At 41.8% G+C, this 12,923-nt stretch overlaps 1 protein-coding gene across 1 annotated transcript; it reads right to left on the minus strand.

The window, feature by feature from the left end:
- Positions 1-617: 617 nt before the first annotated feature.
- LOC131292953 (ryncolin-4-like) lies at positions 618-8,011 on the minus strand. Its single transcript, XM_058321043.1, has 6 exons — positions 7,991-8,011; positions 7,588-7,656; positions 7,378-7,521; positions 7,121-7,313; positions 6,611-6,796; positions 618-763 (listed from the first exon to the last, which is right to left on the minus strand). Exons 1-6 carry the CDS (start codon positions 8,009-8,011, stop codon positions 618-620), a joined length of 759 nt encoding a protein of 252 aa, XP_058177026.1.
- Between the last annotated feature and the right edge of the window lie 4,912 nt (positions 8,012-12,923).

Genomic DNA, 12,923 nt, shown 5'->3' on the forward strand with positions numbered 1-12,923 from the left:
ATTTTGACATTTACAATTTAACGTTATTTAATATTTAGCAAAATAAGTATAAATGCAGTTAGCTTAATGTTGAACGGATTCATTAAATAATCTAATTTCAATAATTCATCACAAAAGATGTTGCACGATTAAAGAAGGACGCCATACCAGAGGTAAAATATTTTTTGAGAACTTTTTTATTTTAACGATTACTATTTTCTCTATATTTAGGCAAACTTTTTGAATTTTATGCGCCTCACTTTTTATTTTAACAAGCATTACTTGTTCGAAACATTTTTTCGTATGTTATAACTTCTCGCTGAAAAATGTTTTTGATTTTGATAAAAATATTAGCTACGAATGATTTACGAAGGTAATGCAGGGAGTGAAACTCATTTTATTAACCTTGTATCATTGTTCCCCTGCCCTGCTTGACCTTCTAGTCCTTGGAGAAGACGGTAAATTTGGTTGTAATCAGAGAAATTATTGATATTATCACTATCCCTTTGTCACTCTCCGTACGACACTTTTTTTGCTGATGATTCCTTACGGGCGTAAACCATCCCTGGTCGCCGTGCCCGAGCCCAGAAGATGCGATAATGAGACGGTTAGGTACGCTCGGGAAAGAAACCCCCGCCCTAGAGCGATGTGTCCACCCTGGAAGCCGTAGCAAGGCCAAGATTGTCGTATCGTTTAGCATTCAGCTGGGGAAAAGATTGCAGAAATTGTCCTTCACGCGGTGGCAGCTGTTGGGCCTGCGAAGACTCAGTACGCTTCCCGTACGCTGTAACCCAACGTGATGGAAAGATGAAGCGGAGCTGGATGTTGCTAAAGACAGCATGCCTCAGTCTCGGGCTGGAATCACTGGAGGAAAGCGCCGAGGGTCAAGGAAAGAGTGCAGGCAATTTATCCTGAACTGCTGAACTCAGGTCCTAATTAAAAGCTGACCGAAAATAGATACCTTCCGCCAGAGGCGGTATCGCTGGTGGTTGTCATATGGAGCTGGTGGGATGAAGATCCTAAGACGGGCGCACAGTTCTGACACATGGTATCGTTCCTGATAGCGGACAACAACTCGTAACGGGCAGAACGGGCAACGGCTCCATTGCGATGATGGTCACATTTTGGGCGATGGTCCTCACAGGGGTGCGATGGGTTTACCGAAATGGACGTGGCCTAATCGTGGCCAAAAATTGCTAGCAAGTCAAGCGAAAACGATCACTATTCCCACCCTCCGGAGAACCCCGCAGCAAACATTGTCCACCTACTGCGGTTCCGTCAAGCGCGACAGGTCAACCGATATGGCGAAAGATGTGTCCAAAACTCCATCCATTCGGGGCGAAAGATCGACCAAATATCTTCATATTAAATGAACGTGATTAAAGTCAACATCTTGTGCACGATGAAGTTTTGCCCACATTCGCTAGTTTGGGGCAAGACACACACACACACACACGAGCATAAAAAAAACAACCCACAAAATTGTGCTGCCTCGTCAAAACACTTCGGACGAACTTTCCCGACAACTTCCACTCCGGTTCGCTGGCAGTTTCGTTCTCCCACTCGAACGGTCTCTTCATCCTCCCTCCCCGAATCGGTTGACTTTCGGCAAGGATGGAAAGCGTACGGTGGGTGACACACTCCTTTCTGTTTCTATTCCACCTCCAATTCCTTCACAAACCAATTGCGATACCGGCTCGAAGCTCGATGCCGTCGAACGTTTTGGGAACGAGAATGGCAAAAGAAAAATTGGTATTACGAGCACGCTGGTGCCATGATGAAGACATTAACGCGAAATGAGGAAAACTACCACAAGCACACACACCATGTTTCATCGGACGGATGAAGGGAACGGTCAATCCATCCAGCGTGTTATGATGATCCAACCACAAACGGCAAAGGTTGAAGAAGTTTTATTCCTGCGCACTTTTATAGCTTTCTTTTACCAACGTTTGCGGTCTTCCAGAAAAAGGGAACATGGTAGAATTCCTATCTGCCGGAAATTGACTAATTACCGCAAAGCACCGTATCGTCATCAGCCTCGAAGTTATATTTATAAAATAAAAAGAAAACTTATCAATCCCATCATTTTAAAAACATCCTCGATGTTGCACTGAAACGTTTACAAACTGCTCATAATTGCAATCTTTTCTCCTGTCATCTCGGACAAACATTCCAGTCACCTTCACGTCAGATCCCAACATGCCCTCGTCACCGGCGATACACATCACCATAAAGGACCGTATCGCGATGCCGTGTGCGATGTGTGCGATGTTTTTTTAATTACCAACATATCACTCAATTAGCACCTCGTGGGCTGGGAAAACGCATTGATAAAGTGGCAATAAATTGTTGCCCGTTCCGGCGCGTCAGTATTTATCGCAACCCCCCTCCAGCCACGCCCTGGATGATGGTTGGAAGTCAATTTTCGTTCGTTCGTTTTTTTGTTTTTGTTTTATCATCTCACGTGTTCACTGTACTTCCGCCATCCACAGTCGTTCTCTGTAGCATTCCATCAATGGGGTAATTTTTCAAACCAACATGCTAAAGGACCTGTCCATGAACTTTTTTTTCTGCATTTGCTATTGCCACACCCTTCCGCACCAAGCGCCCTTTCGGTATGCGCTGGTGCCTTTTCAAACTATCCATCAATTATGATTATGTAAATCATTAAAAATAATGAAAATAAATTTTAATTATCATAAATATCCATGTGATGTCCTTAATTTGTCACCGTTGATATTGTGCCGTTAAAAATGAGGCACAACAAAAAGTTGACGTTTTTGATATTCATTTTCGTGTGCTTTAAAATAGTCAAATAGATCGAAATACCAATCAAAATTGTACAATTTCTAGGTAATGTAAAATGATCCTTTTTCCGATCTTCTTCAGTGCTATCGATCATTAGCTTATTGATGATATCACCTTCATGTTGAATATCAATAAATAACCTCAATTGATCTAAAAGCATGGAATACATTTTGTTTTTTATTAATGATGTCTTTCTTTATCGAACGTGAATGCATATCGTAAGATTTCCTTTTTACCGTTGCCTAAATTATAAAGAAATAAAAGCATATGTTTTCATGAAAATATTTACTAAAATACAATGCTTCCACTTCTAACAATTCTTATTTTATATCAAAATTACCTTAACCACAGAAGTAATTTGGTTTTATTAATTTTTATTTTTCCACTCTGAATAGCGTCAAGTAATGATACGGGTTTGTCTTCGCCTTTTGTTCCACAAAAGATTATCCTGTTCTGTTTAATTTTTAATCCAAGCTCCCCTGAAAACAAAATCACACACTATCCGCATTGGCAGAAAAACTACGCAACAACACCATATTTTCCGGTTAATTATGTTCATGTTCTATGTTTTGCCTCCACGCTCACCTCCCGCCCGCCTCCATATGTCGGCATACTAAATCGCTCGAACCGTACACGGCCGCAGCTGGTATCATTTTTTAAGCATAAGAAATCTTATTTCGTCCACCGATCTTTTTGTTTATTCCCATTCCCATTTGCGGTTTGCTCGGGACAAACGCGAGATCAGCCTCTCCCTGGAATCGATACATCGAAAGTGGCCCGTTTTTGCCGGCCTGACAGCTGAAGCGACCGGTGGACAAACAGTGCTGTCGAATTTGCGCATAAACATCGCCCAATCCTCTACGCAACGAAGCTCGCAAAAAAAACAAAAACCCCTCCACGATCCATACGAGAGGATCCTCGGTAATGATCTCCTTTGTTTGGCTGCGAACATCCGCGGGTGCAGCGGAACAAAAAGTGCAGTTCAGAAGCTCCAATGCAGTCCGATAATTCTCCCTCATTTCCGAACAAACTGCACCCTTTGTTCCATAAATAATCCTGCTGGTAGCACCGTACTGCTCATGGAGCAGCCCCAGTACCGAGCATCGCCAGCATTATGCTGCTGCAAAGTCAGAATTTTACTGTAATTTAAACACCGTCCGAGGCCTGGAAGCTGGACCACCGTCCAGCAAAGCACCGACCGGCCGGGGCCTGATCTTGATCGCAAACCTCCTCGTTTCACTCCTCCGAAAGCCAAGTTCCTCGAGGATGTCCTCCGCCAGTCGGTAGCGTGGCCGTTTGTGTTGCGTACGATTTTACCTTGAAATACCGAAAATCGTGACACATCATTCTCCCGGCTCGTTGGCAGCGCAAAATGTTGCTGCTTCTGATGCTGCTGCTGCTGCTGTTGTGTTTCTCATGGGCGCGCGATCGACAATCGATCGGAGGGTATTTTAAATATTCTCGATCGTCCACCACCCGCTACTGGGATCAGCGTGTGTATGCGTGTGTGTGTGTGTGTGTTATCCAGAGTGTCCTCGTTGGTTATGGTTGACGTGGAGCAAGCCAGCGAATGACCGAGCTGATCTGGCTTGGAATTCTTGGCCCGGGAAGGAAATCAGTTCAATACCGTCCTCTGAAGGGAAAAAGAAAGAATCGATCGATCGCCCTAGAGGGATGTTGTGACTTGCAAGTCAAAAGACAAGAAAGAAATGATAACTTAAATCCTCAATCGTTTCACAGAGGATATTTTGGTGAAATTTATTTTTGCCAGAATATGTTTCCACAATTACTTACCTTCTTCGATCTTCATCCTTCGAGTGGAAAGTAAAGCAACACACAACATCAATACCACCATTGTCTACCTTGCCTGCTGTCTTTTCGTCCAGTGGAAAACAACGCCCAGGGAAGGCGGTCTGCCCAACGACGTGCGCAACATGATGGGGAGATGCCGGCAACAATTCATCCCGGGAGCCATCTACCGTGGCGTATAAGATCCCACGGACTGGGATCGTCAACGACCGACGACGGAGGGATCGGATACGGACGGCCGGAGATTTACCGATCGCATTGTTACGATAAACACGCATTTATGCTATTTATTGCAATTGAATCCGCTCTCGTGTGGACAACGCTCGTTGCGAGCTGGAATGTACCGTGGCCGTTTTTCCACGTTTCTCGTTCTTTTCGTTCGTCTTACCGTGTGCCTTTCACCTGATCCGGGGCGGATCACCCTCGATCGCCGGAGCCAATCGGCAGAATCGGATTGCGGGAGTCGATTTGCAACGTCAAACCATCGCTATTAGCATAGGAAAAAACGGGGAGAAACATGTCTTCCGTTTAGAGCACGCGTTACTACCTAACGTTTGGAAAAGCCCCGATCGAATAGCCAATCTTGAGTCGAAGGCGTCAATTTCAATGCGATTGGTCGACGTTTGGATCGATTCATTTTGAAAGCTTTATGATCGAATCCGGTTGACAAACGTTTGTTCCTACAATGCAAAGCAATGTTTTTTTCTTCATAACCCATGATGAGTGTCAGTGTTAACCTTCGTATGGCTGATTTATGGCACACACCGACCGTCCTGGTTTGCAACAAACCGTGCTTCATGTAACTGTTTTGCATTTGACAGAACGTCGAATCTGCCAAGTTAATTTTTGTTCCGAGAATATTTGCAACTCAAACCGTCCACGCTGATCCGGAAATTCCTAGAATAAGGCTCCCCTATAAGGGCGTTCTGGATAGGATACTATTCCAACGCGCATAAGCCGCAGAAGCCACCAAGCTGCGATAGGCAAAACTCCACCGATGGACTCCCGATGGCGATGGTATGCTTCTGCGGAAAGAAAATGTAACCCTTCAGAGTGTGTGGACACTTCCCTCTTCGGCCGTCCGCGTCCTCCTGAATGCCAACCTGCAAAAGATACGAAAAAGATACGGCTGTTATTATAAAGCGATTCGGTGTTAATTCCAAACAACTTGATGGCACTCACCGGAGCGGCTCACATATTTTACCTCCGACTACACGGATTGCTCGCGGGTTGATCGGGCTTCGGGATAGAGTATCGGCATATTTGTCCCGAGGCTGGACAAACATGCATGCGCTAATGTGTAACCACCAGATGCATGCAACGAAGGTTAGGGTGCTGGAAGGGGCGATCGGACGTCGAAGCTTCCCTTAACCCCGTCTGGCCCTTTTCCAGATCAGAGAGGTGACAAACATATGAGGTTTCTGAGAAGCTAGCAGTAACATGTGCTTGAAGGAATCTTTCAATGGGTTATCGAACTGTCTATCGATGGATGTCGTTGAGTATGATGTTAAGGCAGTTGAACGGCCTTTCTCAATAACGATGCGTTCAAAAACGCTCAACTATTCGTTGTTCACCATTGACGGTTTGTTTTATCTGTTAGTTTCATATTAATATTTAAACATACAAAGACACATAAAACACATAAAATTCTCACATGGCCATTAACAACTTTGTGTTTTCTACATAATTTTTACCAAGGTGTTTATTTCATAAAAACGTACATAGATATACTAGTCTTCCATGAGCTACATAGAATTTTCACAAACAAATGAGAGGGGAGGCAGGGAATGATTGAAAAGCTTCAATGATGAGTAGATCGTTTGAAGTTTTTGCTAATTGATGATATCGCGAATCATCATTCTCGAGAAAGACAGACCACGCCAGTCTTCATTTAAATAGTACCACGTCATTGCATTTTGATCATCTTTTGTATTCTGATAACGGCCGTTCAAGTTGGAATAGGTGCACTTATAGTACCACCAGGCCCCGCGTCGCTGCTTAGCACAATTACTCTCACTATTGTCATTGTCTCGATCGAACGTACTAAACTTTTCATCCATGTTGTATCGCATCGCATCTCCTGCTGTCCCTGAGTATGTCCCTAAATTCTTCAACGCATACATCTCCGATTCGCTACCGATCTCAAACCTGTCGTACTTAGCGTATCCTTCATTTCCGTTAAAATCTCTTAATTCCACTATAAGTTCGTGGGGTCGGTTTTTAATAATTTGATGCACGTACTTCAGCCCGAGCCAGAACTCACCATCTAAGTTCCCAAATCCATTACGGTACTCCGTCCAGTTCCGATAAAAATTGACAGAATCGTCAAATCTTTGCTGGATTACCGTCCAACCGCCACCGTACCCAGTTTGTTCACATACCACTTCAATTGGGTTTATATATAGCCCTATATTAATTTTGTGTTGGCCGGATAGTTTCATCACTTGTCGACACGAACGGACAGGGATTGAAAAGTGAGCCTCGAGTATTTTATTGCTTTTATCTGACAGTGTACTCATACTTCGTACCAAATTGGTAAGCATTTCAAGGGTATTCTTGTTTTCACCTATTTTCTTAACCTCGATTTCCGACTTTTCTTGGTACGATTTGATTTGTTCGAATTGATGTTGCCGAATGTTGCTTACATGGAAATTCAAGTGATTTTTAAGATCTTCCAATCCGTCACTTGTTTCGGATTCAATTGTCTCTAACCCCTGCAAAAGAAGCATATATTAATTCAACAAAATAAGAACAGTTCACTTTCGTTGTGTCACTTACCTGCTTCAGAGAGTTTTCCATGGCCTGCATGCTTGTGTCGTGCTTAGAGCTCACTTTCTCGAGCCTTTCCTTATCATTTTTCTCCAGTCTCAATAGCAAGTCTTGGAGGTTACTATGCCTTCCCTTTGAGGCTTGTTCAATTTCCTGCAAAGAAAATTCATTTAGTTCAATAATAATCTTGTATGATCCAGGTACGTTTCAATAGTATACCTTCATCGAACGCTCCATTGTTTGCTGTAAACTTGCCTTTACAGTTTGCTCAACCTTTTGCTGGTTGTCCTGCAAAAAAATAAGTTTTGACGGATTTTAATTTTGGATTGTATTTGTAAATAACTAATCTCACCTTTATTGCTCTTTGCAATGAATTTTCCACCGAATTCATCCTAGTCTCAAACTTAGAGTCCACTTTTCCAATCCGTTCCACAAATTCTTTCTCAAGTTTAGCCAGCAGATTCTTATGACTCTCCTTAGATGCTTCAACTGTCTGCAGTTGGATCTGCAAGTGATCCGCTATGTGTTATTACTTGTTGTTAGTTTTCATTTGAATTATAAAGATATGACTCTTACTTTCATTGCATTTTGAAACTATTTTTCCAATATATGTGTCACTTACCTGCTTCAGAGAGTTTTCCATGGTCTGCATGGTTGTTTCGTGCTTAGAGCTCACTCTCTCCAGACGTTCCTTATCATTTTTCTGTAGTCTGATAAGCAAGTCTTGGAGGTTACTATGCCTTACCTTTGAGGCTTGTTCAATTTCCTGCAAAGAAAATTCATTTGGTTCAATGATAATCTTGTATGAATCAGGTACGTTTAATTAGTATACCTTCATCGAACGCTCCATTGTTTGCTGTAAACTTGCCTTTACAGTTTGCTCAACCTTTTGCTGGTTGTCCTGCAAAAAAATAAGTTTTGACGGATTTTAATTTTGGATTGTATTTGTAAATAACTAATCTCACCTTTATTGCTCTTTGCAATGAATTTTCCACTGCATTCATCCTAGTCTCGAACTTAGATTCCAATTTTCCGATCCGTTCGACGCCTTCATTCTCAAGTGTAGCCAGCAGATTCTTATGACTCTCCTTAGATGCTTCAACTGTCTGCAGTTGAATCTGCAAGTGATCCGCTATGTGTTATTACTTGTTGTTAGTTTTCATTTGAATTATAAAGATATGACACTTACTTTCATTGCATTTTGCAAGGAATCATGAAACGCGTTCATTCTTGTCACGAACTTTGAATCAACTCTCTCGATGGTTGTATTCATTGTTTGCTCCACTTCTTGCAATTTATATTGCAAATAGTCCATCTTACTCAATAGAAGCTCCAACTCAAAACCTCCTATGGCCACTGCGAGCCGTGCTAACAAACACAGCACAACTACTCCTCCGCTAATATGCATGGCTTTACAATTGCTGTACACACTTTACACTTGAACATACGATTCGAACGAATGCATAAAGACGACTGAGGCTGGTGTGAATTTGTTTGTCTCACTAAAGCAACAATCTACAAGCGATAACACAATCCTATTATCAACAACGACCTAAAATCATCACGACTGCATTTTTGCAAAATTATATTCATACAGGATGGACCATGAAGGATTATTGGTTCACTTCACATTGGTTTGTTCAACTTGAGATGAAACACGAACACGAATTTTGTTTCATATCAATCCTATTTTCAATCTATCCCCCTTTAATATTAGATCCTCTACTTAATTTGAATAAACTTTTTTTACAAACTTAGAAAAATAACTGGCTTGTATAGGAGCACCCTGTTGAACATACACATAAGTATTTACAAACAACTGAGTCTAGCGAGGAAACGGTTGTTGAACATTATTATCTCCTACGGTTATTCCCAGTTTCGCTTTCTGGCTCGGCCATCTAACTTCTGTGAGCTCCACCAGGTTGTTTGTTTTTTACTTATTTTGTTCAAATGAGTCACACGACAGATTCCGTCTGCTGACTAAAATTGGCACCGGATGATTAAAGAAAGCAACATTCAACAGCTGGTTGACTTGGAAATAGTTTAATTCAAAAAGGAGTCATTCAATTACAAATATGCGTAACCTATAGCTTCTCGGTTTAACATTATTTAATTTAAAAATTAAATTACCCACAAAAACACAAGGTGGACAACTTCACACCTAACAAAATTTAATGTCAAACATCAGTTGTTACGCAGCCAGTTTTTGCCAGTGTTAAGATTGGATTTCGTTTCCCTTAAATTTACCTATACACTATGTATGGTCAGCATGGCAAATCATAAGTAATTCCAAGGATCACGGATTGTTACCATTTGGCCAGTGAGGTCAGACTCGGCTCCTCATGCCATTAGGATAGCGCTGGAAAAGGGGCAAACAAAATAAAAAGAAATCGGTTCAGAGCCCGCGATCATGCGTCAGTAGGCGGAGTATGTTACAGTGCATCAAATCAACGCTTTATGCCTCGAAGACCAATTGAAAGCGGTGGCTGCAAAATAACAACAATGAGCTACTCACATCTACACGAGACAGCACGCCGAAGAGTAACAAAACTCTGAGCTGAATTTCAATAGCTGCACGCCGATAGATACTCCTATTCGGTAGATTGAATTTGTTCTCATCCTGAATAGGGTAGGCCACAGGAGGACGTGGTGGAATGCGTCGAATGGAGGAAGGTGCATCGATAGAGTGCTTGTTGCATGGGGGCTGCATTTGTCGAAGCCTTCTCTCTTTCCCTTTTCCTTCGCGATCGAGTCATCGAGCTTCGATCAGTTTGAAGGTTGATTTGCTGTTCTCTTTCCTTCACCGGTTTTGGCAATGTATGTTGGACATGTATCGGTTTTCTTGATTCTTTCTTAAGCACTCTTTTACGGATTACGGAGAACTGTAACACACCCAAAACCGAACCAATATTTATAAATTTTATCGCTCTGATTTTTTCTTTTTACATCAGTTTCAAGATTTTTTCGATCAGTCTCCTACTGCGATATAGTTTTTCCTACCTTCTCCAGTTTTTTGTCGCTTTTTTAGTTATATAATACTTATACTAATACTTTAACTTGTTCTTAGTTTTACTTTGTATCTCATTCACTGTTACGCAACTGCTTTGTTTGAATCATTCAAATGCTGAGCAATTTTTTTTTTTTTTAAGCAAATGCTAATTCAAAGAACACAGCTTTATCCAACAAGTCATTTTGTTTTTTTAGTCTTATTTTTGATTGTTTTGTATGATGTAAAGTATCATTAAATACAGTCCCTAGGTTTAATTTTTCGAAATGCGTTATCTAGTTATACTTCATATCATCATTAATAATAAAAGCTTCAGAATGATGCAGTGTGATACTTTTCTCCTAATCCTTATCGAGCAGGAAAAAACCTATTGCTCCTAGTACTATTTTTATTTTTACTTGTTCTACCTTGTCCAACCTGTTTGTTCAGTCGTTTGTTGCATACGTACGTTGGTTGAAATCGCTCGTCAAGCATCCCCACCCCAACCTCGCACCACCCATCGGTGGGCGTGCGCAAGGAGTGGATGAAAAGTTAAATGGCCTTCTGTGTCCAGGTAGCAAAGCATACTACCATCGCATAATTCGCATGCACGAGAGCGAAAAGCGAGAGAAGCTCCAGAAGAAACGATAGATCAACAGAAGCTGATTTTCCCTCCACTTTTCCTTTTTTTTTTGTTTTCTGTAATGTTTTTACGTTTTGTTCCCATATTCTGGTTGAGCGTTGATCACTCGGCTGAACGCGAAGAGAGCGCGAAAAGGATGGAAATAAACACTAAGTGCAGCACGGCAATGCAGATTGAGGGGTGCATATATCAGTTGCATCCGAAAACGAAACTAATTACACTGATTTATGTTGCTATTGTTCATTGTTTTCTTCCACTCTTTGGACATTATTTTTGTTTTGTTTGCTCCGCTTTATTTCTACATATTTGCGTTTTCTTTTTTCATGGCAATGTATTTTTCCCATATCGACTGTATGTTTGAGCGTATGTGTTTTAATGTTTTGGCAAGTCCATGTTCATATGTACATACATTTTCATACTATCTTCGGCCAGTCCTAGCAAAAGGTTTTCCTTTCCTTTTCATTCAAAATCATCATGCTTCCACACCAGGTAGGTCTTCTCTCTCACTTACCGGAACCATGTAAACTTGTTGGGGGTGGTGCATGATAACAACTGCAAGGACACTCGGGATGAGACTTGGGGATCCCTGAGGTGGTCATGCCCCACAGCGCTCCGCTTGCCCACCTGCCGCCACCTTGTCGAACAAGTCGCGATTTCGGAGGGATAATATATTCTTTTATGTTACGGGCGGTGGAAAACAAAATTAATTCACGTTCACGTGACGCAACTGTTGCATTCTTCGCTGGCCCCCGTCGGTGGATATTACATTATCCATCTTTCTTTCGGGCTGCATCGTTCGTTCGGTTTTGTTGTTGTGCTTGTGCGGCGGTATGCTGAGCGTGCTTTTTCTGTTCATCGTGCATCGTGGTGAGCTGCCATGGAAAAGCTGCCATAATGACAAGCATCAAAGCCAGGGGATCAGTTCGGGCTGCAGCAAGGGTAGTCCGGCTGCAACTGGTTGGGAGACGGTTGCTGTTTATGGTAGCCGTGATATAAATTCCTCCACTAAAAAGCCCTTCAGCAAGGGGCAGCCAACCTTAAACGGATGACTCGAAAGGAGGAGGAGGAGAAAAATCGGACAATGTGGAGTAAAAATGGGCTTCCATTCTTTTCACGCGAGAAGCCACACGGTTGGCAGCTGAAAAGCACGCCCTCTTCAAGAGACACTTCCAACGATGGCAGGCTTCAATGCAGTGAAGCTGGAAGATTGAAATGCATGGGTTACAACAGAGTGCAACAGAACATATGACGCCATTCAATTTGCCTTGAGCATCGACTGATGAATTTCACTGAAAATCTGTTTTTCAATATCACAACGGTGATAGTTGAATATAAAAAATAGTTGTTTTCAAAATGATTAATTTCAAATTTTGTAAGCTGACAAAAAAATCGTTTTACATTTCATGACTTAAATCACGCAGAGATATGCTATCTTCTCACGCAGAGATATGTTCTGATTTTGTCGTATTTGCAAATGATTCTTAAAACTGAGAAAAAATCTTTCTGTCAAAAACCCTTTCTTTGCTGTACCAATATCGATTTGTTTACGAAACCGCCACGTTTTTGAAAACATGCTAGTGTCATATCTAAAACCATCTTGTTGTTAGTTTTTTTTTTTCTAATGAAATTCATCCAAATACCTTTGAACCTTCCCCATCTTTTTACCTTTACAATTACCAAGCATCAAAAACCATGCTTTGCTAAAATATCCACCTCAAAAAGAGGGTTTTGCCACGACAGCTTCCCAGATAAGCCAGGCGATAATGCTTCAGCAAACAATTCTTCATCGAAGATGGCAACGAAGATGGTCAGTGCACTACGAACTGCAGAGTAAAGGGGGCAACGAGGTGAACCCCATCAAAAGTCCACCTTCCGGGGCTGTAATACGCAGGGACAAATGTAATTAAAATCCATCCAAACTACTCG

The sequence above is a fragment of the Anopheles ziemanni genome, chromosome 2 (assembly GCF_943734765.1).
Source record: "Anopheles ziemanni chromosome 2, idAnoZiCoDA_A2_x.2, whole genome shotgun sequence".
Taxonomy (NCBI): domain Eukaryota; kingdom Metazoa; phylum Arthropoda; class Insecta; order Diptera; family Culicidae; genus Anopheles; species Anopheles ziemanni.

Coding starts and splice junctions, on each gene's coding strand:
- LOC131292953 (XM_058321043.1), bottom strand. CDS start 8,011: ATGGAAAACTCTCTGAAGCAG. Junction 7,522..7,587: donor CAATGGAGCGTTCGATGAAG/GTATACTATTGA, acceptor TTTTCTTTGCAG/GAAATTGAACAAGCCTCAAA. Junction 764..6,610: donor AGACAATGACAATAGTGAGA/GTAATTGTGCTA, acceptor GTTGGGTTACAG/CGTACGGGAAGCGTACTGAG.